General features: G+C 33.9%; 1 protein-coding gene across 3 annotated transcripts in view; it reads right to left on the reverse strand.

Annotated features, from left to right (window-relative positions):
• Positions 1 to 24850, reverse strand: part of Gaba-b-r3 (gamma-aminobutyric acid type B receptor subunit 3) — an 85225-nt gene extending 60375 nt beyond the window's left edge. For all 3 annotated transcript variants that reach the window (XM_083052630.1, XM_083052631.1, XM_083052632.1), the window contains exons 1-2: positions 23726 to 24850; positions 15459 to 17746 (exon numbers count right to left, since the gene is read on the reverse strand). In XM_083052630.1, coding sequence (XP_082908756.1) covers positions 15459 to 17693 — 2235 coding nt within the window. In that variant the 5' untranslated portion in view covers positions 17694 to 17746; positions 23726 to 24850. The remainder of the gene's footprint in view (positions 1 to 15458; positions 17747 to 23725) is intronic.
• Positions 24851 to 25820: the final 970 nt, after the last annotated feature.

Here is a 25820-nt window from a genome sequence, read left to right on the forward strand (position 1 = left end):
TTTTGAATTTGACATAAAATTTCCCGATTCAATCGCTCGTAAAACGATGATATGATCAAAGGAATGTACATTCTATTGTACGATAAGATTGAAATCGAGGATATTGCGATCAATCATTCACAATTTATGGTCGAAGTAGAATTTGCATGAATGTTTTCGAGACGATCACAGCTTTTTGTCCGACAAAAGGTCCGCACCCATACGATATTGGCGAACAAAGTGTCTTTCCTTCTTCTCAATAAAATTATATTTTTATTAGGAAGAGCTCCATGCAAAAGACTCAGAAGCGGTGTGATTTTATTTGGTCAGTATAAAAATTCATAGAAAAATTCCGATAAAATTCAAATCTGCGAAATTATGTTAGTCATGGTCGATTTACAATCTAACGAGAATTTAACGCGAAAGGGATTATTGTGTGATAAACACATATATTTTAATAAAAGTTCTTGAAGAAATTTAAAACATTCTTCATAAGTATCGTCCTGAATTATAGACTTTCCGATTTAATCTGTATATGCGTGAAATAACGTGTGCTTTAAATCTTAAATCTTAAATTATATACGAAAGACGGTTAGGTGCGAGATTGGAATGAAAAATTGTCTATTTCTCTTTTTTTCTATTCTCGTTCTTTCTTTTCCTCTCTTCCTTGCAATAAAGAAAATAATCAGTACTTTAGATAAGTCGCTGGTTTAAGACATCTCGTTGAGATGGAACTTGAAAGAATAACATATAATAGCAGGATTGAGATAATATGAAAAAATTGCGTATTTTATGATATCGCCAGAGTGCAATTTTTTTATTATATATAAAATATCATTTCTATCAACTCATTCTTTCTGGTATGTGTGTGTGTGTGTGTGTCTGTGTACTATTTATATTAAGGTATATATAAAAAGACAGCACAAGCCGTTGTGTGAAATACTTTTTAGATTTCTATAGATCTCATTCTAATAAATAATATAATAATTATAATAAATCTTTTTATATTTTAATCTATATTCATTTTTATATTTTCTATAAACTCCATTCTAAGTAGTATAATTTAAACTATATTCTAAATTATATACAAATTGTATTCTAAATATAAAAATTGCTGTAAATTATAGTAAAATGCTCTTTTGCATTTCTATCCTAAACGAAAATGAAAGAATTTGTGCTGAATTTTCACAATTAAATAGCAGATACAATTTTCGTTGTATTCTTTCACCAATTTACTTTCTTTCGCAGAGCCAGCAATTCTATTGCCTGCTACACTTTCAAAATTTAAAATATAACTATAGATTGATATAGATTTATATACATATGTATATCGTATACATGATTAACTAAAATGCGCGAAAGTTTCTTCATATTTTGAATTTCTTTGATATTAAATATGATATATATTAAGATGATTTTAATTTACTCTCGATTAAAATTTGTTTTTCGAATATTTTCAGCGACGTCCTCCAGACTGCTTCCAATCCACAAAAAATAATCCCTGCCAAATTTCAGCTCGATTTGTGGTTAAGTTTATGCCGCGGAAAAAATTCGAAAAATAATTTGATCAAGAGTAAATAAGAACCACCCTAATGTATGTATGTACATACATATTATAATTTTTAAAACTTACAATTAGTAGGAAGCAGCAGGGTAGGTTAGGTTAGCATTGGTACAAGAGAAAAGAGATGTTGAGTCTAATCGAACGAAGTAGTCTCCGTCAGGCTCGGCGCTCGGCTACATACTGCGGACAGTGCGGACTGCGGCTGGCTTCACTCTTGACTGTGAAGTTGGATTTCGCCGTCAGTTAGCGACACCGCTGCGCAGAGTATTATGATCAGTGGTGGGGATCAGTCCCTCTCGAAACGTGCAGCGTGGTGGACGTATGGGACGTGCCAATCTAATGGAAAGGATAGAAAGAGAGAGAGACGTTGAACGAGAGCTTCGCCGGACTCGGTTCATCTTGGCATCTGAAGTTAGGTTTCGCCGTCAGATGGCGACACCAGTGCGAAAAGTACTGCCGTCAGTCTCGCGTGAAATGTGCAGCGTGTGTGTGAACATATGGAGATGCGCGAGTAAGTTCCGACGTGTCCTTGAACGAATGCGGACGTGCTCTTTTGCGCAGCTTCTCTGCGAAGTTTATTATTTGAGATCGGGTCAAGTAATTGTGACAAGAGTGACATTATTATCATAATCATTTTAATCAATAGTGTGTGAACAATTCCTCAAACAGCCAAAAAGAAGAAGAAGAAGGAGATGCCCGAGTCTAACGCGCAGGTATTTTGATCGAAAGATTCGATCTTGTTGAAAATTGTATTTTTTTGGTTTGCGTTTTCTGTTAAGATTTTCTGTTAAAGATATATAAATATTGAACTTTTATGCATTGCACAATTAATTAATATATTTTTATGCATGCATTGTAATTTTTAATATTTTTTATTATCAAAGAATAATATAACTTCGCTTCGTGCGCCTAATTATAGGTTAGGGTTAGATTAAAAACGAAATGGGAAAGATATATATATATATAACACACATGTGATCATAACACACATATCGTCTTTACAAAGATTTTATTCTAAAGTTACAAATAGATATTATTGTATATAATTATTATCCTAATTGTATAATAAAAAAATCAATATTACAGTATTAATAGACATACAGTAATAAAGATATCACATATGTATTTATATAAATGATACAATATTTATATAGTAAACAATGGAATAATTTAGCAGAATGCATCAATTAGTATTTCGTGATGCATTCTACACGCGCGTTCATAATTAGTAAAAACAATAGTCAGTACTTTCTATAATTAATATTGGAAATATTTCACGTCAAATTGTATAATGTTATTATACAATAATTGTTTAAACTTACTTACAATGTTTCACGTGATCCGTTATTGCTATAATAATTATAATACTATTATCAATTTCAGCTTTTAACATTAACGTTAATATTAAGGAGCTAAATATAATGTGATATCTATATTAATTTATTTATTAGTTTATATATTATAAATGAGTTTATATATATATATATATTAAAATTATTTATTAAAATTATAAGAGACCAAGGATATATAATGAGTTTTCGCGTGAATAATCGTGCATAAGTTACAATATTTGAATTTCAATCAATAAAATCTATATTGAAATCTATATTTGAATCAATAAAATAACTTTCAGAAAAATTTTGATAAAAAAAATATAGATGTTTTATAACTAAAAAAATTATGATATTAATAAAATAATCTGCAAAATAATTAAATATTGTTGAGAGAGAAAGGGGAAGAAAAAGAGAAATAAAGAGAGTAAGTGTTATAAATATTTGAAAGAGTAAATAAAAATTAATAACGACAACGATAATAGCAATAAAATCTTTTCGTCTGTAAAAATGATTTCGGGATAATTGAGATTATATATTGATGGAATTGATATCCGGCAGAGCATATCCGTCTTTGATGTTAAAACGTTCTTTTGATATCAATTAGCTGTCTACAAAGTGGAATATAAGAGAGGATCCAGAAAGAATTTTGCAGAAAGGGCATTTTCCACTGGTAGATAATGCAAGTAAGGATAGACGAAACGAGATGGACCGTAATAAGCGAACGAGACACAGAACGTACGAAAAAAAAGCCGAAACGCAACAGCCGCGCGCGTAATTGTCCTCGATTTTTTAAATTGAAGTGAAATCTCCGCTACGTTGAAAATGAGTTTGCGCGCCCGGGCTTCTTTTGATTGAATTCCACGCTACTGACTTTTCTCGATTTTAGTTTCTAGTCAGTTTCTACAATGTCGACTTCGAATCTCTTCCTGCGTGATCAAGAAAAAGTTTCTTGCATACATCTTGACGACTTTCAAAGTTTCGTATCTCTATGCTACATGAACATTTTTGATATCATATTCCCTTCTCCTCCATCTATCTTCGTATATTTTTTCTTTATTACTTAAAATTATTAAAAAATAAATTGTTTCTTAATGCAATTGTTCAAAAATATTGTATTTTATGCTGCCTAAGCCGTAATTAATCAGACGCTGCTACATGTTCATTGTCGCTTACAAAAATCTTTGGATCGGATAAAATATCAGATAAAATATTTAATTAATTTAGGATAATTATCAATAATTGCAACAAATTATGTAATAAAAATTTTAAAGAAATGTAAAATTTCATAAAACTTTGTTTTTATAATCTTTATCGATATGCTTATTATACATATAATCACCTACATCATCGTTATTTTAAAATATATTTAAAGTACAACGATGAAGAAAGGGTGAGCCTCCAAAGAAATAGTGTAAGATTATATAGGTCGCCCGCGTACCATTACTCGCAAATTCTACCCCTTTCAGAAAGAAGCTTTAGAGCTTCGTAATACTTGGAGTTCTACATCACACCCTTATTGAAGTACATCATTGTTGCCATCCCGTGGCTAATGAGTATTTACAATTCAGCCCGTTTTCGCGTTTACCAAACCCTAGCCGTTTGTAATTATCGTTTTCTCAAACGTTCATGTTTTGTTAATTAAATCATTCCTGATGAAATCTAAAGAAAAAGCTTCATCTCCTAAGTTGGCATCCGTAGATCATTGTAGGTGTATCGCTCTCTCTAATTTCAGCTCTTGAAATTAATGCGAGTTGAGACTGCATTTGATGACACTCCTTTTTATTATTTTTTTTATAACGTTAGGTATACAATAAACGCTCGATTCTGTTAGTTGCAGCGCGATCTCTACCTCCGCTTCCATCACAAGCACGAGAAGTAGAATTTCTAGTAGAATCGATTTTTGCAATTCAATATAAAATTGTTCTTTCAAGTTTCAATTAATTAATTTATTTCGAACCACTAACTTTTCTGACCGCGAACGATTGATATACGAATACGCGCGAGTTCACTACGGATTTGCGATCTGAATGCGAAAGTATTGCCAAACGCGATGTTCTGCACGCCGAGCACGGTCTCGATTAATTTTAATTCGGCAATTTGCCACTGGCAAGAAATTCCAATTATTTTGAGAATGGACAACTTTGTATATATCATATACCGTAGTTCGCGAAGCAATCGAGAAGATCTTCCATCTGTCGATGCGCCGGAGGATTTTAAGGGTGTGCGTATATGTATAGGTATAATAAACGTTCTCCGGATGGATCTCGTCGCGGTGGAAGAAGGTCATACGACAACCTCCGGCAATTAATCAAAGTTCCTCTACGCTTCTCTGTGGAAATGGTACATACAGGGAAAGTTGCCCTCGCGGCTACGAGATCATTTCCTCTCTGCGAGCGTGATCTTTCGCGTTTAAATGTGATCCGAGTGAAAAAACACGGTTCGATTTTTCAATAATTCAATTTCAGCATTAATTCGATTCGTATGACTTACATAAATCAATATCAATAACCGAAGCAAGATAAAATCTCTTAATTCTCTCTTAATTCTTTTATTAGCATTTTTATTCTTTAAATACATTTGCAAATTAAAATGCAAATAATTCAATTTATTTTATAAGAGAATACAAGTCAAAGAAATGTTAAAGAAATTTGTAAAGAAAATCAAACGAGAAATTTTCAATTCTCTAAAACCGTATTGTAAATATATAGTACATAATGTAAGGGTGACATCGTGCATTATCAGCGTAAACGGTAAATCCGGTGTCAAGATGCACGTCCATTGTGCTTTATATCCTAACGAGAATGAATCTCAGCGGGACCTGTTTTCGGGTATTATTAATTTATACGCTGATGATCAAGCGATGGTGCGTAAAAGCATCGCAGATATAAGCTTCCTCGGAGCGAAACGTGTTCAGAGACAAATTTTGCTGCCTCGTTATTATGTACATTCGCTCGCGCAAAGGATTCGATGAGACGAAAAGTAACGTGGCATACATTTAAACGCATTTAAATAATGGCAATACGATGATGTAGGTATTCCTTTGACGTTGCAAAAGCAAGAGAAAGATTCATTGAAATACCCTTTAATCTTCAGAAACGTTTGCGACATAAATTTGCGAATATATTTTTTTATTTGACAACCGGAATCAATGCTAGACTTGGTGCATGTATATGTTTGACTTTGGAATAAATTTTTCTCAATTTTTCCTCTGATATGCGAAATTGCGCGATGCGTTCTATCGCTCAGCGTGATTTATGCGAGTATTCCAAAATGTGAGATAAATTTGATGTCGCGCCTAAACTTGATCGCGCACGAATCTATACGTCCTTGGAGAGCAGAATCAAACAGGTATTTCGACATGTGTATGTGTGTGCGCTCATGCGTGTGCTCTCTGGGCTTCTATCGAAGTCGCGAATCGATTGTAACGGAATTTCAACGAAAATTCATGCGTTTGCCTAGCGAGGAACATGGAAATTCCGCTGACATTCATTATTACAACATCGATGGGTTTTAAATTTTTCGAGAAATATTTTCTCGACACGGATATAAAATATCTTAACGTTTAAATCTCTTTCTATTAATGACGACATAACAAAATATATACATATGTATGAAGATTTCCATTATTTTATATTTAAAATAATATATTTTACATTAAAACTTTCCAAACAGAATACTATTATACTTGAAAATATCGCCATTCTTGAAACTAATGGTCGGCGATTTTATATTCTAGACAGAAACTTTTACCGCCACTTTCTCAACAAACGACAATGTGATTCAGCAGTATGGTAATTTTCTCGTATACGATATCTTGACATATGAATGTACGTATATAATAATTCACGCCAATGATTTTTGTCAAAAGAGAGAATTGATAGCAAAAAAAAAGAATATCTTTGGGGGATTAAATTTATGATTGTATCTTTTACACGTTTCTTTAACATTTCTCTTTTATACAAATTAACGATACACACAACTTTTTTTACAATTTTTCTTATTTCAAAACAGAAACTTATTGCGATCTCCAATCGTACGCACAGCTTTTTACCTTTCTGATAATTAAAAGATGACAATTTCTTCGACTATCTATAGGGGAAAAGATGATGAAAAATTTTGCAGATCTCAATAACTTTTTTTTTCTTTTGGTCAATAAAAACGTGAGTTTAAAAGAGTTAATCTTGCTTATACTTTCGCTGAAAGAAGCTGCTCCGAACTTCCAAGTTGAACTTTTCAAGTTTCCTTTAATTGTAAAGAGAACCGCTACAAATGTTGCAATATTACTCATTAATTTTGTCGTAGGAACAATATAGCAGTGCAACGCTTTGATAATGTTGCATAATCAATAATTTATTAGCAGCGCGGTTGCGTGCGTTAATGGACAAACTATTCCCTCGTAATTTTCCCAGGGGCGAATTCAGGTTCCTGTGACCCCATTAAAAACACTTTTAAAGTAGCAGAAAATTAAATTTTCAATCCAACTGTATGTTAGAGTTCAATCTTTTACAGAAAAAAATCAGAGTTAACTTCTAGACAGTGGCATACCGTTTCGAGATGAAAAAGTTGCCAAACCTTTATCACATTATTTCTGCATCATTGTCGTTCTACTTTTTTTACTTAAAAATCGTGAATGCAATGCATTATTCCAATTTGTGATATGTACGAGACGAGGCTATAAGAGTCTCTTGAAAATACTGTAATTCTATATTTCTACGGTTAAGCGACGGATAAAATATTAAGCTCTTTAGCCAAATGAGCATAGCAAAATATGATTTACAGCATTCCATTGTTCGAAGGTATCACAGGAAATCTGTTTAATTTACCGGCTTTAATTGCATCTGCGCTATGTTTTGTAAATTTAGCACGGTAGGAATTATTATATAAGTTTGTAGAAATCCCATTCGGCCTCTAGATCTCCTTTCATATTCCCTATTAAGGCGCAGTAATCTCTTTCGGAACGGAAGGGTTAATTAACAAAATCCCTGGAAAATGCAAAAACGAATGTTTCTCATAAATCGCGCCTATCTTAATCAGGAAATGCAAAAGATCAAATATTTCATCTAATATGCGTTAAGTTTTAAAATATAGCATTTCAATGTAACTCAGATTAAGAAAGTTTTAACACTAGAATTAATAGCTTTTATATTTATGATTCTCTCGAGTTACATATCATATAAGAAACGAGATAGCCTCTCGCTGAATTCATATATTGCATATTATCGATAAGATATCGTGATGCTGCATGCATGAATACACATTCGACGATTGTATCATACATATCTTGTATAAAGCATAATTTAAACTCTCGATAAATTCTCTTACGAACGTAAAACATTGCACTTATTCTCGCTTCGTTTTCTAACTTTTAATATGAATTGGCAAATATATGTTAAATGGTAACTCATGTTGAAATTCAATTTTTTGAGAGATATTGCAGAGTCTTCATCTACTTTTTCGTTCAATTCACATTAGATTCCGCGATATTCCGGTTTGTGATAATGCACCGAGTTTATAAGCAAGTCGGCGTAGAGTTTGATGTCTCCACTTTAACATATGGAATCTGCGAAACTTTCCGCTCGTCTGTTCTTTTCGAGAGCACGAGAGAAACTGGCAAGTTTCTTTTTAGAACTTTTTCACGAGATTGGTACTCTACGTAGATTAGTTAAATTATCGATATCTCGCGGGGGTATTTCAGCATCTCACAATCTGTGTCTGCCTCTGATTCGCGACACAGATGCGTCATACGCACGTGCACAATTAGATGCATATACTATTATATGCGAGAGTGCTTTCACGTATGTGCAAGAAATTCATACTAAAGACATAAAGGCCATATGGCTCTTTGAATTCGCGTCTGTAATGACACTTGCTTTCGACGGTAGTTTTGAGAATGAGAAATCACGTGAGTTTGAATTTCGAACAATTCAAGATTTATGTGCGCTTTCCTACATAGTATAATATTGAAGCATAAATTCGAATTAAATGAATTATTATCCACCATATTTCTGATTCAGAGCTTTTCAGCAACGTTTATATTACGCATAATAATAAATAAATTTTATATACGTCGATCAATCTGTCTACTGCAAACGTATATATATATATATATATATATGTATGTGTACGTTTGCAGTAGACAGTCATCCAATATCGCTATAAAAAAGTACCTACTATTATATATATATATAATTAGTAGGTACTTTTTTATAGCGATATTGGATTAAAGATAATGAACAGTAATGAACTGTAATGACTTATATTTTCGCGAATGCAACAAACTCTAGTAAGTGTAATGAACCCTACAGAAAAAAATCTAGGAGAGCGACGGTGAAGCAATCTTGATGAGTAATTTATTTTATTTGTGCATATTATTTATTTATTTTTGCGCATTTATTCTCGCGCGTATATTTTATTAAAACTTTTATTATACAGAAATATAACTTTCTTCGGATATTCCATTAAATATTTGCTTATTATTTTATTTACGTAACGAAAAGCCTCGTTTAATTAATAATTAATATATGATTCGAAAAAAACGTAGTATATTCCGTGTATATATATTTCATAGTACATAAAATATTTCGGCAATGAATTAACTGTGTTTGGTCTTGACAACATATAGCGCCCTATTGCTTACCTAGTACGACCTTGTCATTATTCGCTCGGCGACATTCGAGCAGTAAAGTTGTGGTACGAGACAATATACTCCGTATATTATCAAATTGTATTTTATACAATTATTTATTGTTTCAAATTAAAATCGAAGCAACAAAGGATAAGAATCCTAAATTATAATATCTTTTCATAAAAGTTATTTTGTAAATTATAAAAAATTATAAAATTATTTAATTACGATTTGTACGATCCTTAATAACAATTATTTCTATAACAATGCTTAGAGCCAAATATATTTCATCCGATGCATTAAATTTTTCGCATATCCAAATGTAATTTATCATGATTGAAGTAATTAAACTTATGAAAAAAATGAAAAATAGTAATATATAAATCGTTTAATTAATAACTTAATAAATCATTTAATTAATAATTTGAAAATTTAAAAAACGGAATATTTCGCATGAATTTATTCTGTTTTGCGTTATTATAATATTTCGCGGCAATAATTAATTCATTTACTTTATATTTCGCACTCATTTCCTTACAATGTACTGCTGTTTATCGCAAGATTCGTTCGATCAAAATATGTCGTGTAAATAATCTATCTTGTGCAAATCTAATTATATTGTCAAATGTAACACAAATATATATTTTAACTTGTACATTTATCCACTTATACTAAAATGTGACATATAATGTGATATATAATCTTTCTCAACTATAAAATAAATTACAAATTATACATTTTATTACAAAATTATATATTGACATTTGGTAGGAGGGCTTAATATCTGGAAGGTCCTGAAGAAGAAGCTAAGTATCCAAACGATTTGTATAAAAGCATTGTCACCAATCGCAAATTATTCATATGTAAAGAGCGTATTTAATGCGTTAAGTGCACCGACTATTAATGCATCAATTTTGAGTGTGTCACGAATAAATTATTCGCGTCTTCGCGTGATATTTCGATTTTGCTTCGACAAACAATCTGACTTGAATTGAAAATTTGATCGATTGCCCGATAAGGGCAGGGTGAGATTGTCTTCGTTTAATTTCGTCCCGCCTCTTGTCTCATGCACCATATGGTGTCTCTATATCATGTCTTCATATGTAGTCTGTCGAATATCATGGCCCTTCTTTTTTCCTACATTTTGAAGACATATATGTGCTCTGAGAGCATATATATGTACAAGAGCATATAGATATATGTCGGGGTAAAAAAACTGTGCCGTTAAAAGTGTCGCGTTAGTTAGTCGGCGGACTTTAATGACCCTGACAGACAATCTGATAGGAGGAAGAGGCTTAGGAAAGGCCTAAAATGCCAACGAAACAATCTTGGTTTAAATATTTATTATTTATTGGTTATTAGTTGTTTTATATAAATTATGTACGGGCATTAATTCTGTTCGTTTACTTTGAATGATTAAAGCAAGAGAGCCATTAGAGAAAAATATTTTTAAATTCTTACTTTATAAATTCTGTAAAAGTTTCTATTTAAAGGAGAAATAGTCTTAAAAGTCAGAATTTTATTAAAATATTTTATTATACATATATAGCTGTTTAGTGTGTTATTATATGCATTGCATAGAAAATTTAATTTGTACAATAATAATTTTTTTAAATATGAATTATTTTAAGGCGAAGCTATAATTTGGATTTTATATTTGTATGTTACAGATCAACGTAGCTTCAATGTCAACTCTGCTGCTGCGCATCAGTCGGTGAGTGATAAATTTTTGTTTTATTTTGGCGCAACGGATTTGTAGAGATTATAGATGTAGATTGTAGATAGATCCGTTGAAATGGATCCTTAAAATGGATGGTCTGGAACAGATTAGGCTGTATATTTTATTCCAAAAAAATAGGAAGCATTTCATTTATATAGTAGATTTCACTTAATTTATTTGATAAAAAAATACACTAATAATTATTATTAATTGTGTATATAATTATTAATTGTGTAAAAATATAATTATGGTAATTATATAATAACTTATTTTTATAATGTACTGGTTGCATCCTAATTTAATCTATCCATCCATGTTAATGGATAACTTAGCTCTACATCAGTTAAAGCAAAGTTATTAAAATGAGATCAAAAGATATTTTGCGGATATTTTATCGCAAGAGAAAGAATTTTTTATATAAATTGTTTTAAAAAACTAATTGAATTTTAAAATACTTAATTTGAAAATATTCAATATTTTACATCCTATCATATTAAAAATTATTTTGATACAAACTACATTAAAAATATTAATGTTAATACGAGATATATAAAATATATTAACTGAGTGTAATAACTTAATGTTAACATATTGATATAAAATTATATATATGTAGATCCCCCCCCCAAATGTAAAAACATAAAAAGTTTAAATTTACGCAGTATTCTCGCTGATTGTGTGAAAATACTGTAAATTTCTTATCTCTTTCCGATCTCGCATCATTTATTATGAATGTCTCACTCTGTGATACGCTTTTGAGCGTGGTGAGATTACATACAGCAAGGATTACGACCAACGCGAATATGGGTTTTGCATGGACAAATATGATTTTGCGATTCACGAAATTCGTCTGTTTCTCATAATTTCATATTCATATCGTACAATTTAACTCCGGATATTTGAGAGACACGATCCATTTTCTGATTAGAGCGATTAATTTTCTGTGTGTGTGTACAATATTTAATTTTTTATATAAATTTTTGCATATAATTTTTTTCAATCAAAAAATTATACGAACAAATTTTATAATTGATATTTATCAGAGGTATATATACGGTACCTTTGAAAGCGTACGAAAGCATTTATATAAATTTATGTTTATATTTAGATTATTTATATTATAATTTTAAAAAAGTGAGCCGTTAACTTTCTAAATTCTTTTTGTTATAACTTGTAAATTATGATTGTCCTCGCTTAAAAATATGCAATAGTTTCAAAATGCATATTATGTATAATACAATCGGAAATTTATTATATATATATAAATCTGTGTGTAAATTTTGGATTTGCATCACACTGTGGATTCTATTGAAGCTGAACAGATATAATTATTAGCATCGCTCCACTTAAATGAACATATATATGTAAAACTATTTAGGATTTCTGCCACGAAGGTGCACCATAGTGAAAACTTTCAAGCGTATAGCAATCCTCTCGACGCTTTGCCTTCATTCCCTGAATAGGAAACAAAACATTGGTTTAATCGCGCCGCGTTCGTGACCACACCGCAATTCGTTGCCACCATTCTCTTTTAGGGTAAACACATGGTCAGTTTGCTTCCGTAAGCAGCATTCGGTATGCATGCGCGAACACTCGCCAATTTACTATCCGCCTGTATTTGAGGTAGCCGTCAGAGCGTGAAATGCACCGGAACGATTAGCGAGACTTTCATTATCGTAAATGAGATTTATCTTTTGTCTATCCAAAAAACCAATTGCGATAAATTTTCACACCGCAAGCCTTATTCTCCATGTAAGACCAGTTTCGAAAGTTTCAAACGGATAAGATCTAATCTTGTGGACATTTCGTATATTAGAATAATCTTAAAATATTTGAGCGACGAAGAGATATGTACGTGAAATTGACAGGATTCATAAAAGTTCTGCGAATATTTTTTTGAGAAATTCGTTTATACAGAGCAAGAAGTACCTGACGAGAGAAATCGCGTACGTCGGAGAGACATCGTGAGAATCAGAAGTCTCACTAGACATCCTTAACTTCAACATTTTTTTTATTGACGCACTCACTGCAAAAGAATGTAAATTATAATAGATACGAGAAAGAAACGGAGAAAATTGAAAAAAATTCTGCTTAACAATTTCACTTTGTTATTACCACAAAAATAATATCATGCACATATACATTATATTAATAATGTAAAAGATAATTTTAATTGAACGTATCACATTCTCTCATTTAGCACGGATTAACGTGCAAAAACTCACAAAATCGACAAAGTAAAATTTTAATTATTTATTGTACAGCATTGTTTTTTATGTTACGTTATTGTGTTTCTTTTTAAACTGATTTTATTGACGCAACTATGTGTAACCGAAGGACGAGGTGCGCACGAGCACTGATCGACATTATTAAATTTCAAAGCGCAACCTGACAAGCATTACGAAGAGTATTTCGTATGCACTGGGAGCATTGCAAACTGTGTTGGAACGCATATGGTAGTTAGGTCGCACTGTCAGAAGATGTTCAAAGCTGCGTTTCGAAGCAAGGCATTTGACAGCGGTTTCAGTTTATACCGGAAGACCAATGTGACATTGTCGCGCCACGGGGAATTTATCTCTACAGAGATCAGGAATTATTTGGGAGGGTGGATAATATATGCTTAAAAGTTTAAAAATCGTAGATCCAAGAGATCGATTGAGTTCTTCTATCTAAGAAGTTCTCGAGAAGTAAAATAAACTGTCAGCATTTCAACGCGACCTCGTTTCATATCCTTTCCTTATGTCTTGCAGTCTTACATTATGCAAATCTTCATGAGATTTCCCTATATTGCATATTACACGGTATTTTTGTCAAAGTAATCGTGCGTGAAGTTGTTGCATATCTCATCGTACGTCTCGCGCGAGCACATATAACACACAAAACTATTTTTCACGAATTATAACAGCAGATGTGCAAAGAAAATGAGTTCTCCAGTATTTTTACCAGGCAAACTTTCCAATTAAATCCGTTCGAAATTTTATTTCAGCGATTTCTCGGTCGCTACCGCTAGCTATCCTACCGGTCTAATTACCAAAAGAATGATGTAATTTAGGCAGCGATGTAGAAGAGCTTGATCCGCCGTCGAGTATATACCCTATATATAATGCTTAATCTATATCTCGCAAGTTTCGCCAGCAGAGAAAGAAATAATTTTACTGAAATTACCGTTGCCTCTCCTCCCCTCGCCCTCCCTTTCTCTTTCTTTATCTCTCTCTCTCTCTCTCTCTCTCTTGTAAGTTTAACGTCGTTCATGTAACGAGGCAACTGGTGATATCATTTAGGCGCCACCATCTAGCTATATTCCTTAATTTCGAGCGATGCGCGTACCATTTCTAAAGCGTTTAAGCGATGCGAGAAGATGCGGGTACGAGCGGACAGAAAGTTGCTACCAATAGAACTATATATAAATTTCAAGCTGAAAGTTTCGAGAATCTTGGACGTTTAATGAAAAAAAATCTGAGAATTTTAATTCCTACTTTTTCGTTTATTTTTGGTATTTGATAAAGAAATCATATAATATTTCGCACATCTCGCCCCACTAATGAAATAAAAAATATAATAACTGTACGTACAATATATTTAGTGAGATGAAAGATAGTTATAAACTCTCGTACTCTCTATTTATAGTAAAATAAAGGTATTTTCTACAAGGGAGAGTAAATAAAACGCGAGTCAGTCTCTGTGATATTTTATAATTTATAAGTATTTTTACGTTACACGATGTTACTTTAATATCACTAACTGATGAGAAATAATAGATTTAAATAATCAATATTTTCAATATTTGCTGGAAAAAAGCAATTTATGGGGAATAACATTAAGCTGGTAATTCGTTGATTTATATAAGTCAGATTGTGCGCTGTTCCAATAATTTCTTGCGACTGGGATTCAAGACAGACAGGATTTAATACAATCTCACATTCTGCACATGTATTGGTAATCGGACACGGAAATCAATTGTAAATGAAAACAGTGACGGTGCACAAGTGCGGGATTATTTCAAATAGAAATTGGCGAAATTTGTTTCTTGTATTAATTTGTTTCTTCATCATATAATTTTTTTCTCACACATATATTATATTTTATTTTTTCGGTTTATTAAAATGCAGCATTTGCAAAAAAAGCGATGCTTTAAATTATTTCTACTATTATTAAAAGGAAAAATATTGTACCACTAAATGTTCAATGACAACAACGCTGTTGGACAACGTTTACTTTACTAATTGGCCAACTCACCTTAGTATCATTGTAAATAAGTCGTAGACGGAAGCGCTTCAACACATCCGACTCGTTGACACGCTCGACCGCCAATTTGGCCGCTTGAAGCTCGCAGGATCCTTCCGGTCTTCGCACCGCACCGTGCGTCATCTCGAAGAGACCCAGGATGGTTATATTTGTCTTCTCTATCGGTCTTGTATTCTCACGTCTTGGCACTGTCACATCGATCTCCACCCTTCCGTCGGAATCGTTCTTATCCTTCTTCGTCACGTTTTCGAAGTCACCGTACGCGATATTTGGAGTCACCGCAAGTTTTTCGGAGCTCGATTTGACGTCCGAAAAACTCGAACGTCTCTCCGACGATGACATATCGGGCTGCCACGACTCGTCCAAGGTGTCATTTTGCTTCTCATTCTTCTCGATTACCTCCTTCTCGTTCATCCCGGTGACGTCGTCCTCAGAACTATCATCTGTTTTGCGATGACGATGAAGCACGTCTCGGCTGGGACTCTTCGGTAGGTCGAGAAGCACAGTACTCGGATACCATGTGGATGTTTCTTCGAGTATGTCCTCCTTCTGCGGTCCAAAGTGTCGCCTGTCGAACTTTTCAACCTGCGGTAACTCCGCCGACGACTTATGATTGATTTTGACGGGGAATTTCTGAGAACCCTCGAAACCAGTGAAAGGTGCTTCGCTGTCAACGTTGATATCGGTATCGTTATCGCTGACAGGTATCATCGATACGTCGTCGACTCGTGCGAAATTAGCCTCATCTTCCCGATTGTCATTCAATTCCTTCACTCTGCCATATTTTCTTGTTCTAAATACCGGTGCATTGTCGTTATCACTCGATTCGGAGCACGCGCCATCGCGACAATTCACGATAGTCGAAATTTCTGTGCCATCGGTATCCACGTTGATCTTGGTTCGATTCTCGATTTCCAAAATTTTGTCCATCTCGACTCGGTCCTCGGTGGAAGTGGTACCGTGGAAGTTAGGGGCAACCGTATTAATCGCGATTGCATCAACGTATGGATTGTATGAGTTCGTAGACTCATTAGCAACGTTGAAGTTGTCGCTGAGGAGGTAATCAACCGTGCTCTCGGATCTACTTGTTCCGTGACTTTGATTATCAAGAGCGTAGATATCGCGGCCGCTGAAATGAGTTTGCTTTGTGCCCTCGAAATCGACAGTCTTGCGATCGCTTCGATCCATTACCGAATCGCCGAAACGTCGATTTGCCGCAACGTCAATATCGCCCTCGTTTGGTCGACTTAAGATCTCACTCTCGCGCAAATCTCGCTGAACTGTGAAATTGCTCGTGCGTTCACTCGCGCGATTAACGGGCGTTTTAGCGAATAAATTATCCGTGTTTAGATCCGTTCGCTTCGCTCCATCGAGATCGACTTCATTACGATCTCGTCGACTTCTCGTCGGTATTGTCAGGTGATTTACACTTGAAGCCTCGCGCAAATGCAACTGATCGATCGGAGCTCCGATTAATGTACCCTTCGTATTGCGATCGTGAATAGAGCTCTCGGGTAAATTGCCGGCACTTTGATGAGGTCCACTTAAAATCGCCAAACTTGCATCATTATCGCTATCTTGATCGTCTTGAAATTGCACTTCGCCCTCATTTGCCGAGAAGTAAGGAGTAGTAGCTTGGAACGTCGGCAGGCTACGTTGCTTTCTGATCAGATTATCCAACCGGTTCTTCGCATTTTTCTCACTTTGCTTCATATTTTTTAAATTAATTCCACTGCTAACCTGCTGATTTTTCACAGGATCGTCAAATTTCCGTTTCAAATAATTAGTCGTAGATTGGAAATGCACTTGATCTTTCGTAATGATGTTTACAAGAATACCATAGTCGTACGTTCGTTTTGTCACTGCCGGATCGGATCTGTCGCGATTGAGTTGGATTTTAAGCAAATCACTGGGATGATGAGCACTGGACATGTCGTCGCTACCAACCATACTCGAGACTTCGTTCTCGCGTTGCATCCATTCCGAGATCACTCTGGGAGCCTCGAGATTCCTCTGCTCCATGTATCTTCTTACCTCAGCTTGGCAGGGAAGCGCGCTCGGGTCACGGCTCTGGGGCCTCGTCTTCTCGTCGCACGATAAGACTGTGCGAAGAGAGGTAAGGCCGAGAAGGAGGAGGGTCAGGCAATGGCGAGCGTGAAGGGCTCCGGAGGAAGAGAACAACAGGAGGAGACGAGAGAAATGCCGCCGCGTGTGGACGCGCGTCATAATCAGTCGTCGATTCTGTGACGACTCGAGGCGCTCTTCCGGTTTCTTCTCATCTGCAAAAAAAAGAGATTCTACCGTGAGTTGGACCTGTATTGTAAAATTTGCAGATGTCAAATTAATGCACATTTTATGATTGATTATATACATCATGTATAAATAATTGAAAACAAAGAGCTTTTCGTGCGAACATTATCTTGATCGAATTAATATAGAGTTGCATTCATGATATATTTAATAATATAAATTATATATAATAATAATATATAAATAATAATATATAAATAATAATGTATAAATTATGCATAATTTATGTTATACATTGTTGTAAATGTTATTAAACGTGTCAGAGAGAAGTTTTTCATGAATGCACATATAAATATCGACATCGAATTCGATAGGTTTTATTATATTCTTTTTAATCTACGATCGCAAAAGTACTTGCAAATAAATCAGATAACTCATATAGACAAACTTTTTGAGCAAAACTATTTGAGCCTTTCTCTATCTGTAGGTGAAAAGTTTATTCACTTGCGCTATATGTAGATACTTTTCTACACATCTCGGCATCAGAAGCTTCTCTCGTACGAAGGTATCTCGAGCAAAGGAAAGTTTCTTTTTTATCGATAAGCTCTTTACATTTAATCTGCATTCACAAGAACTCATTTAAGACTTGTTTTTTCAAAGGGTTGAATGCATGTGTACGCTCTAATTAATTATAATCTACAACTATTATCAGGTTGTATCAAAGCTTGCCCGTATAATTGGAAAATAGAATAATAATCTGCTAATGGAAATATATTCATACATAAATACCCCCAACCGGTTAACTCGATATCACGCTTGAGAGATTCGATGTTCTCAATTTCAAATAATAGGCTTACGAGAATGAAATAATTTCATTAAATTGGCAAGCACAAATGAAATTTAGATAGAGGTATCACGTTGAAGGAAATATAACTGCGACAATGTATTATATTTAGGGGAGCCTCTTTAGCGTCTCCGCGAATTATACTAAGAATTTAAGGTTCACCATATCATCTCGTTAATATCACTTTTTATGCGAGTCTTGCGTAGGAAAACGTTCAGAGTGTATAATATGTAAATTCAATAATGATATTTTTTAAAGCGCATGAGTGAAACTTGCTTTCATTAGCATAAAAATTTTAAAACCAATTATTTTTATTACTAATGTAATATCGCCTTTATGGCATATCCATAATATTTCATTCGTAATAAGATAAAAGCAGCTTCTCTTTTACTTTTTTTTTTAATAATCATCGCGGACAGCAGATTATCTCAAATATTTAACAATGTACGAAGTACGTTTGAGAATATCCTATGAGAAGTAATATTGCTAAAGAAAAACGATCAGACTAATCTCTGCCGCAGTAATCTGATTTTCATCGACAGGTAATGGGGTTTCAAATGAGATTAGAGAGAAGTCTTCAGGCTGAGCGCGTTTAAATCGTTATCTACGTCGTTATTACGCGGGCGAGATGGGTTGCGAAAAGTTGTAAAATCTAATATCTCTCACAATCATACAAACGCTAGAGATGGACTTGTTTTTATCAAATAACGAATACAAATTCTATCGATAATATACAGAAGGAATCAACATCTTTTACAATTTACGAAAAACCGATAAGGGTTATAGGTAAATGTCCGGCAGCATTTACTGTCCGTTGTCGCAGTCGAAAGATCCATTAAGACGTAATACAGTTATACGATAGTATCGCGCGCGCTAGTAACGCTGTTAACTCCAAACTCTGTTATGAAGGCGCATGAAATGTTTCGAAGCGCGGCGGATGCTGTAAAGTTTTTCTTTTTCACATTAAGGGACTGCAAGAGCTCGAAAGTACTAACGCGAGTATTAAAAGTCTTATTATCTAGTTGTGCTATTTTATTTTTTTTTTTTATTTCTATTCTAAATTACAAGATTTCGCCAACTCTGGTGTCCTCTTATCGAAGAAGTGAGTGGCTCATTTGATGAAACACATATGTTCATTCCCTAACTCAAAAACTTTGTCAAGTAATTTACTTAATACGATAGCGCAATGTAGGCGACGACGGTACGAGAATCGCAAACGGTAGCTTAACGAGCTCGCTATTTTCACTCGCGCAATGAAATTGTTAACCTCGCTTAAATGTTTTAAATGCATATCATAACTTGACAAAACATTGGTATAACAAGGTGACTGCAATTAAATTTACGCATGTATTATTAAATTTCTAACAATCTGTATGTATGTGTCACTTGTAATATGTTTCCTACTATAAAATAAAATTACATTTTATATATATTGTATATACATATATATGTATATATAAATAATTTTATTTTACAGCAAAAGAATATTTTACAAGCGACACACACACACACACATATACATATATGTACTGCTAGCCAATAAAATTGCGACGCTGTTTATATAAATTTGTGTATACACATATATGTATATATATATCTTTAAAATATAAACATGAAAGTATTTGTTAAAAACTGAAAAAAAAATTGTATTTTGCAAATTTTGTAAAAATAATTTTCAACTCGATCTATATATCATAACTGAGTTTCGTTAAATTTCCATTAAATACTTAGATTATATAGACAACTTTATATATATATATATATATATATATATATATATATATTTATACGTATGATATCTGAAAACTCGACATACATCATATGTCAGAGTTCAAATGAAGTGTACATATGAATCAGTGACAGCGAACAAAAAGAATGATAAATGGCTGAAAAACATTAACGTCTAAAATGCCGGCACAATGAAAAAAGAATATTTCTTTTATAAATATATTTGTGTTTACGATCACACATACATCACATATAGGTTTATTAACTTCCGTTGTGTGGACTTTATTATTTTTTCTTTCTCTGAATCTAAATAAAAGTGTCATTATAAAAACTTTCCATTAATTCAACTCAAAACTCTGTAAAAATAAACGAGATTACGTAAAGATGTATACAGTCAGTTAATCTGTTACAAAATAATATATATGAAAATTTAAAATATAGAAATGTATGTGTGAAAAATTTTTTTTAGTAATACTATAAAAACTTGTATATACGCACATACTCATTTTTTTAATTTTATGCTTTAATCCACTTCAGCATTCTCTATAAAAACACAATTCTATTTAGTTGCGTTATTAATCATTATCAATATCTTTTCTTCTTCTCTCTCTTTCTCTCCTTCCCTTTCTCTTTCTCTATCTTATAAATCACGTTAAATTTATGAGGCACAATTTTGAATTGTATCATTATTTACCCCGTCAGACAGAGTAAATCTTATTCGCAATAAAACTGGTTTTATTTTGACGTTCTCACAAGCGAAGGGTGGGACTAACATTTCCCTATCGACTTGCCAATTGATATAAGAATAAAAGACGCGAAACCTCATATAAAGAGAGATATCCGTCAAATCTGACCTACAGTAAATTGCAATCGCGCGTCTTTCGATGAAGGGTAGACGGGACTCAATTCGAATAGAGAGACAGCGAGTGATGTGTTATAGAACGGATAGTTGCGGTATTCCTATATGTCCATCCGACCGGAAGTCGGGAATACGTGAGGTGTGTCTGATCAAGAAATGTCTTGAATACCTCGTGGTGTCCGCAATAACGACGTCAGGAAGCCGCAAATAGTTTTGAATAACGGCATACGAAATGAAATTCTTATTGCAAATTTGGTACAGATTATTATTTAAGATTTAAAAATATTTAAGATTTGAAGTTCGATTTAAAGCAAATCTGAATATTGAAAAGAAACATTTTTGGTAAAACTTTAATAAATATATTATTATTCAGAGAGAATTTGCTATGTCTGGTATCCAGAGTCCCCAGAGGAATTTCTTCGAAATTATGTGTGGAAGTTCAATATTGGCTTCTGAAACACCTGGTTGCATTGAGAACTTACTATAATAAACTACATCACCTAAATAAGCAATGCGCTTAAATATTCAATACAATACATAATATATGAGTGAATTACATTTATATTATTACAGATGAGATTACATCTGTATTAACATCACAATATTTTATATAATAATAATATCTTTTATGTAATAATAAGAAATTTTTTTCTAATTTATCATTGAGATTGATATATGTCATTTTATTAACATCATTAAAATATTTTTTACAAAAAAATGTTTCCATAAAATCGCTTGAGGCATTATTGGAGTTGATCGAGTAAAAGAAAACTTTTACAAAGGAGCTGCATAAGAAAAGATTAGAAGGATATCGAGATTCAGATCTTTAAGTTCAGAATTCTATTCTTCTTAACGATTGTGAAAAAACATCTCATCAGATGTTACTCGTTTTAAATGATTACTTGATTAAGAATTTAAAAGAAATTCTGTCTGTTTTGCATCTATCAGTTTCAAAAGTTTGGAATACATATTATTGATTTGCACATTTATAATTTATTTCATTCTTCGTTAATTGACTGAGCTTTTAAATATAAGACTTGATTTCATAATCAAGTGTAAATTGTTTTTCAAACTATTGGTTAATCGTATTTCAGTTAAATTAAAAATAAATGTAACTTAATATTTAACGCGGGAATGCTTTGACAGACTATAGTGTATTCTGATTTTGAAACTTTTCGACGGACAAATTCACGTCATATTCCAACGGGACAAACGCTGTACAGATGGTAGACAAGTCCGACATAAGGTCGAGATTAAATTTGAGTTTACAGAAATTTTTAAGTGGGAAGTTAACCGATGAATAATTGTGTGGATTACATATTAAAACAGTTTTACTTGTCAATTTCAGGTTTCATATAATATTGTTTCGTGAGCTGATTGACATTTGTTTCAACATACGCTTAAATCGTTTGAATCAGGAAAATTATTTCGAATCGATAAAGGTGAAAGTTCGCCAGAGGCGCCTTAGGGATTTTTTACTTCACTTTCAATTTTTTTTATTTTACCCTAATTTATAGATCGGAATGTATTGAACAATTTTTATATATCTTTTACTATACTGTTAACTGAATCATTATTTATGAGAGACCAAACAATCTGCCTTAATCAACATGTTTCAATCATATATATGATATTAATCCGTTGTTTTTGTATTGGTATAAAAATAGGAAAGCAATAATAGAGAAAGTTACTACTGAAAAAATTCATAAAAACGGCACATTGAATTTCAACGTCCGCCTTATCCTTCGCCAAGTTTGATCAGTTCGCATCAAAAGACTAAAGATATTGAGCTTCTTCAGCGTCATGGCGGGATCATGCCAGCGGGGGTTTCGAGTAAAGAGCCCATTTTCTCAAGCTGCGCACACTAAACCATAAGGGAAAATCTAGAGAGTATAGTATGGCCCCCTGAAGCTTGTTGATGATTTTAATTTCCCGCGGAAGGGAAGTTGATACAGTCAAAAAAGATGATCTCAAGCGTGGAGCGTATAAACGCGTGGGCGTTTTTGTAACATGCATATTTTAGCGATAAATTACACGAGAAGCGTCAACTCTTGTGTTATTATAAATCTACCAAGGAAGCAATATGTAAGTGCTTTTAAGAAATTACACTCGTTTGACACGTACGTTTGTTCCATCGTCGAGATTATGCAATTACAAATTAAATTATTTTTCAAGTGTAACATACATGTAATATTAAAATGAATTCTCTTTATGCATCGCGTCGGAATGCATTATAGTTGAAATATTAATGTAATTATATGATGTGCAACTGCAATGCGAAAACATTGTCGCATTCGCGATAGAAGAGTATATATACATATAGCAGCGATTATTAATATCATTGATCATCGAATGTGCGTGCATTATCATCGAGAAATATTCTCGATGTACTATTTAAAAAGCGATATTCACGGATTCACTAGACGCGGAAAGGATTGCGTTAAATAACGGGTATTTACAGCGTCACGAGACGGATAAAACGTAATGCTCCGGAGTTGTTAACATCGGCGCCGCGACCGCTTTAAGGTGCGCGCGCCTGAAAAGGTGTAATAAAGCGAGTAAGCACGCGAAAATTACCGTAAAGTTGTGTGGCATTCCTCTCTAGGCCACATTTCTCTCGTGCACGGCTTTACCAGAAATTGATTCCGGCGAGGGAATCCTCCTGCAGGCGAGATCCTGCCTTGCGAAACTTGGTTGATTTTTGCTTCGGCTCGCTCGGTGCACTGTATTTTTCTTTTCTTTTTTTTTTTTTTTTTATTAGCGTTTCGAATTAGCATCGAACAGGCTGACACTTGGTACTGCCATTAATCCCGCTGTCCTTCCGGTCCGGGAAAGTGTCACCGAGCTCTTTATCACAGCGCGTCCGATTTATGTATCGCACGACACATCCAATTTACGCATCGGACAGGGATATCCAATTCGAACTTTTACCCTTTGATCTCACTCTGAGAACGGTTCCCTCTGATTGTACCAAGGTAGCAATTGTATTTCTTGACACTCATCGACTGGTCTCGAACCGGATATTCCTCGAGCACTTCGCGAACACTAACAATAAGGTTTTGTCTCGAATGATTAAAGTAACGTAATCAACATGCGGCGACACAACATTATTAGATAAATACTTTGAGATATATCTGCAAGATTTTCGCAGGTATATTAACATTCTCTAACAATATAACGCGAAATTGAAAGACATCTTCCACGAGTAAAATCTTTAATTAATTGTCTTGTTCATAAGTCGCATCGTTCAATTAGCGATGTCGGATCACAACCAATCGTTTCAGTCTCGACGAAGTAATTCGTATTGCACTGACGATACTATTTTCGGAAAAGTTATTAATGCAGAGCCGCAATTCCCCACGCTCAATTTGCCGGGTAAATTAATGGAACGATGCATCATGTCTCTGGAGCCTATTCCAAACATAACGCGTACACTTCCGTCCAAATTGCTACCTATGTTTATTGCTTTTTTTCTCTCCCTCTCCCTTTCTGTTTTTCTCTCTCCCTCTCTCAGCGAAACGCGAGAAATGCAAGTGCGGATGACAATGTCCGGATTTTTTTTTTTTTTTTTTTTTTTTTTTTTTTTTTTTTCGACAAATTGCTCGCGTTTCCTGATGCGTAGGCAGCAAACTATCTCGATGTACCGTTTCTCTCGATCGGAGCGAGATGCATCGCAAAAGAGCAACCGCGTCGCGTGGTGGCGGTTCGCGCACTGTTACCCCGTGATATTCACCAACCCTCGTTTGCCAGGAGGAGTTTTAGAGCGGCCGTATCGGTAATGCGCAGTCGCTCGTGCTTCCTACAGCCCCTAACGTTCGGATACGCGAGAGAAAAGTCTCCCTCCCCCTGTCTCAGCTTTCCCCCCGTGCAGTGTGGAGATATGTGTGGATCCTCGATCCTCCTTTCAATCTCTCGTTCGTGAAACTCCGATCCTGAACGATGCGCGAACATTATGACACGGACATATACGGTACCATATGCGTCGCTTGATGCTTCTCGCATGAGGAAGTTCCTTTGAAAGTCGAGCGCGATGAAATTTTTCCCCCGTGTTCTTACGAAGCTTTCGAAATTGGAAATTATATTTTCACAAGCATGTTATTTATACATTTTCTGGCAAAAAGACAAATAAATCATTAATGTGATTAATTATAGATTGTAAATGATATTTTGTGCGTATAGACTGCAATAAACTTAATAATTTACAAACTTATATAATAGTAATCATTCCTCATTTATATATTAATCGTACAATATTACAAAGCAGCATAAAGTAATAGTTGTTTATTCGGAACTGACGTTTATTATATTATGACACACAAACATATATAATACATTTGAAACTACATTAAAACTTAGACTCTTTACCATCCTCTTTAATTAATTAGCCAAATTCTTAATCAATGCCAAGAGTAGATAAAGTGAATAAGGTTGAATTAGAAGGAGAGAGAGAGAGAGGAAGGGGTTGTATACATTAATATAATATCATTTACTATTCTCAGTAGGAGCTTCCTCAGTATTTTCGTGCTCAAAGTTAGAGTGACTCCCTAATCGTTTCAATGGAACTCTTCAATTACCATGGCCATCTTGAAAGCTTTTCCTCTTAATCTCATGGTGATTAAGTCCGTCCCGGTATAGTTATCCGAGTAAGGAAAAGTGACCTCCACGAAAATTC

The sequence above is a fragment of the Prenolepis imparis genome, unplaced genomic scaffold, assembly GCF_030444845.1.
Source record: "Prenolepis imparis isolate NDT839.2.m4 unplaced genomic scaffold, iyPreImpa1.0 SCAF_13, whole genome shotgun sequence".
Taxonomy (NCBI): Eukaryota; Metazoa; Arthropoda; class Insecta; order Hymenoptera; family Formicidae; genus Prenolepis; species Prenolepis imparis.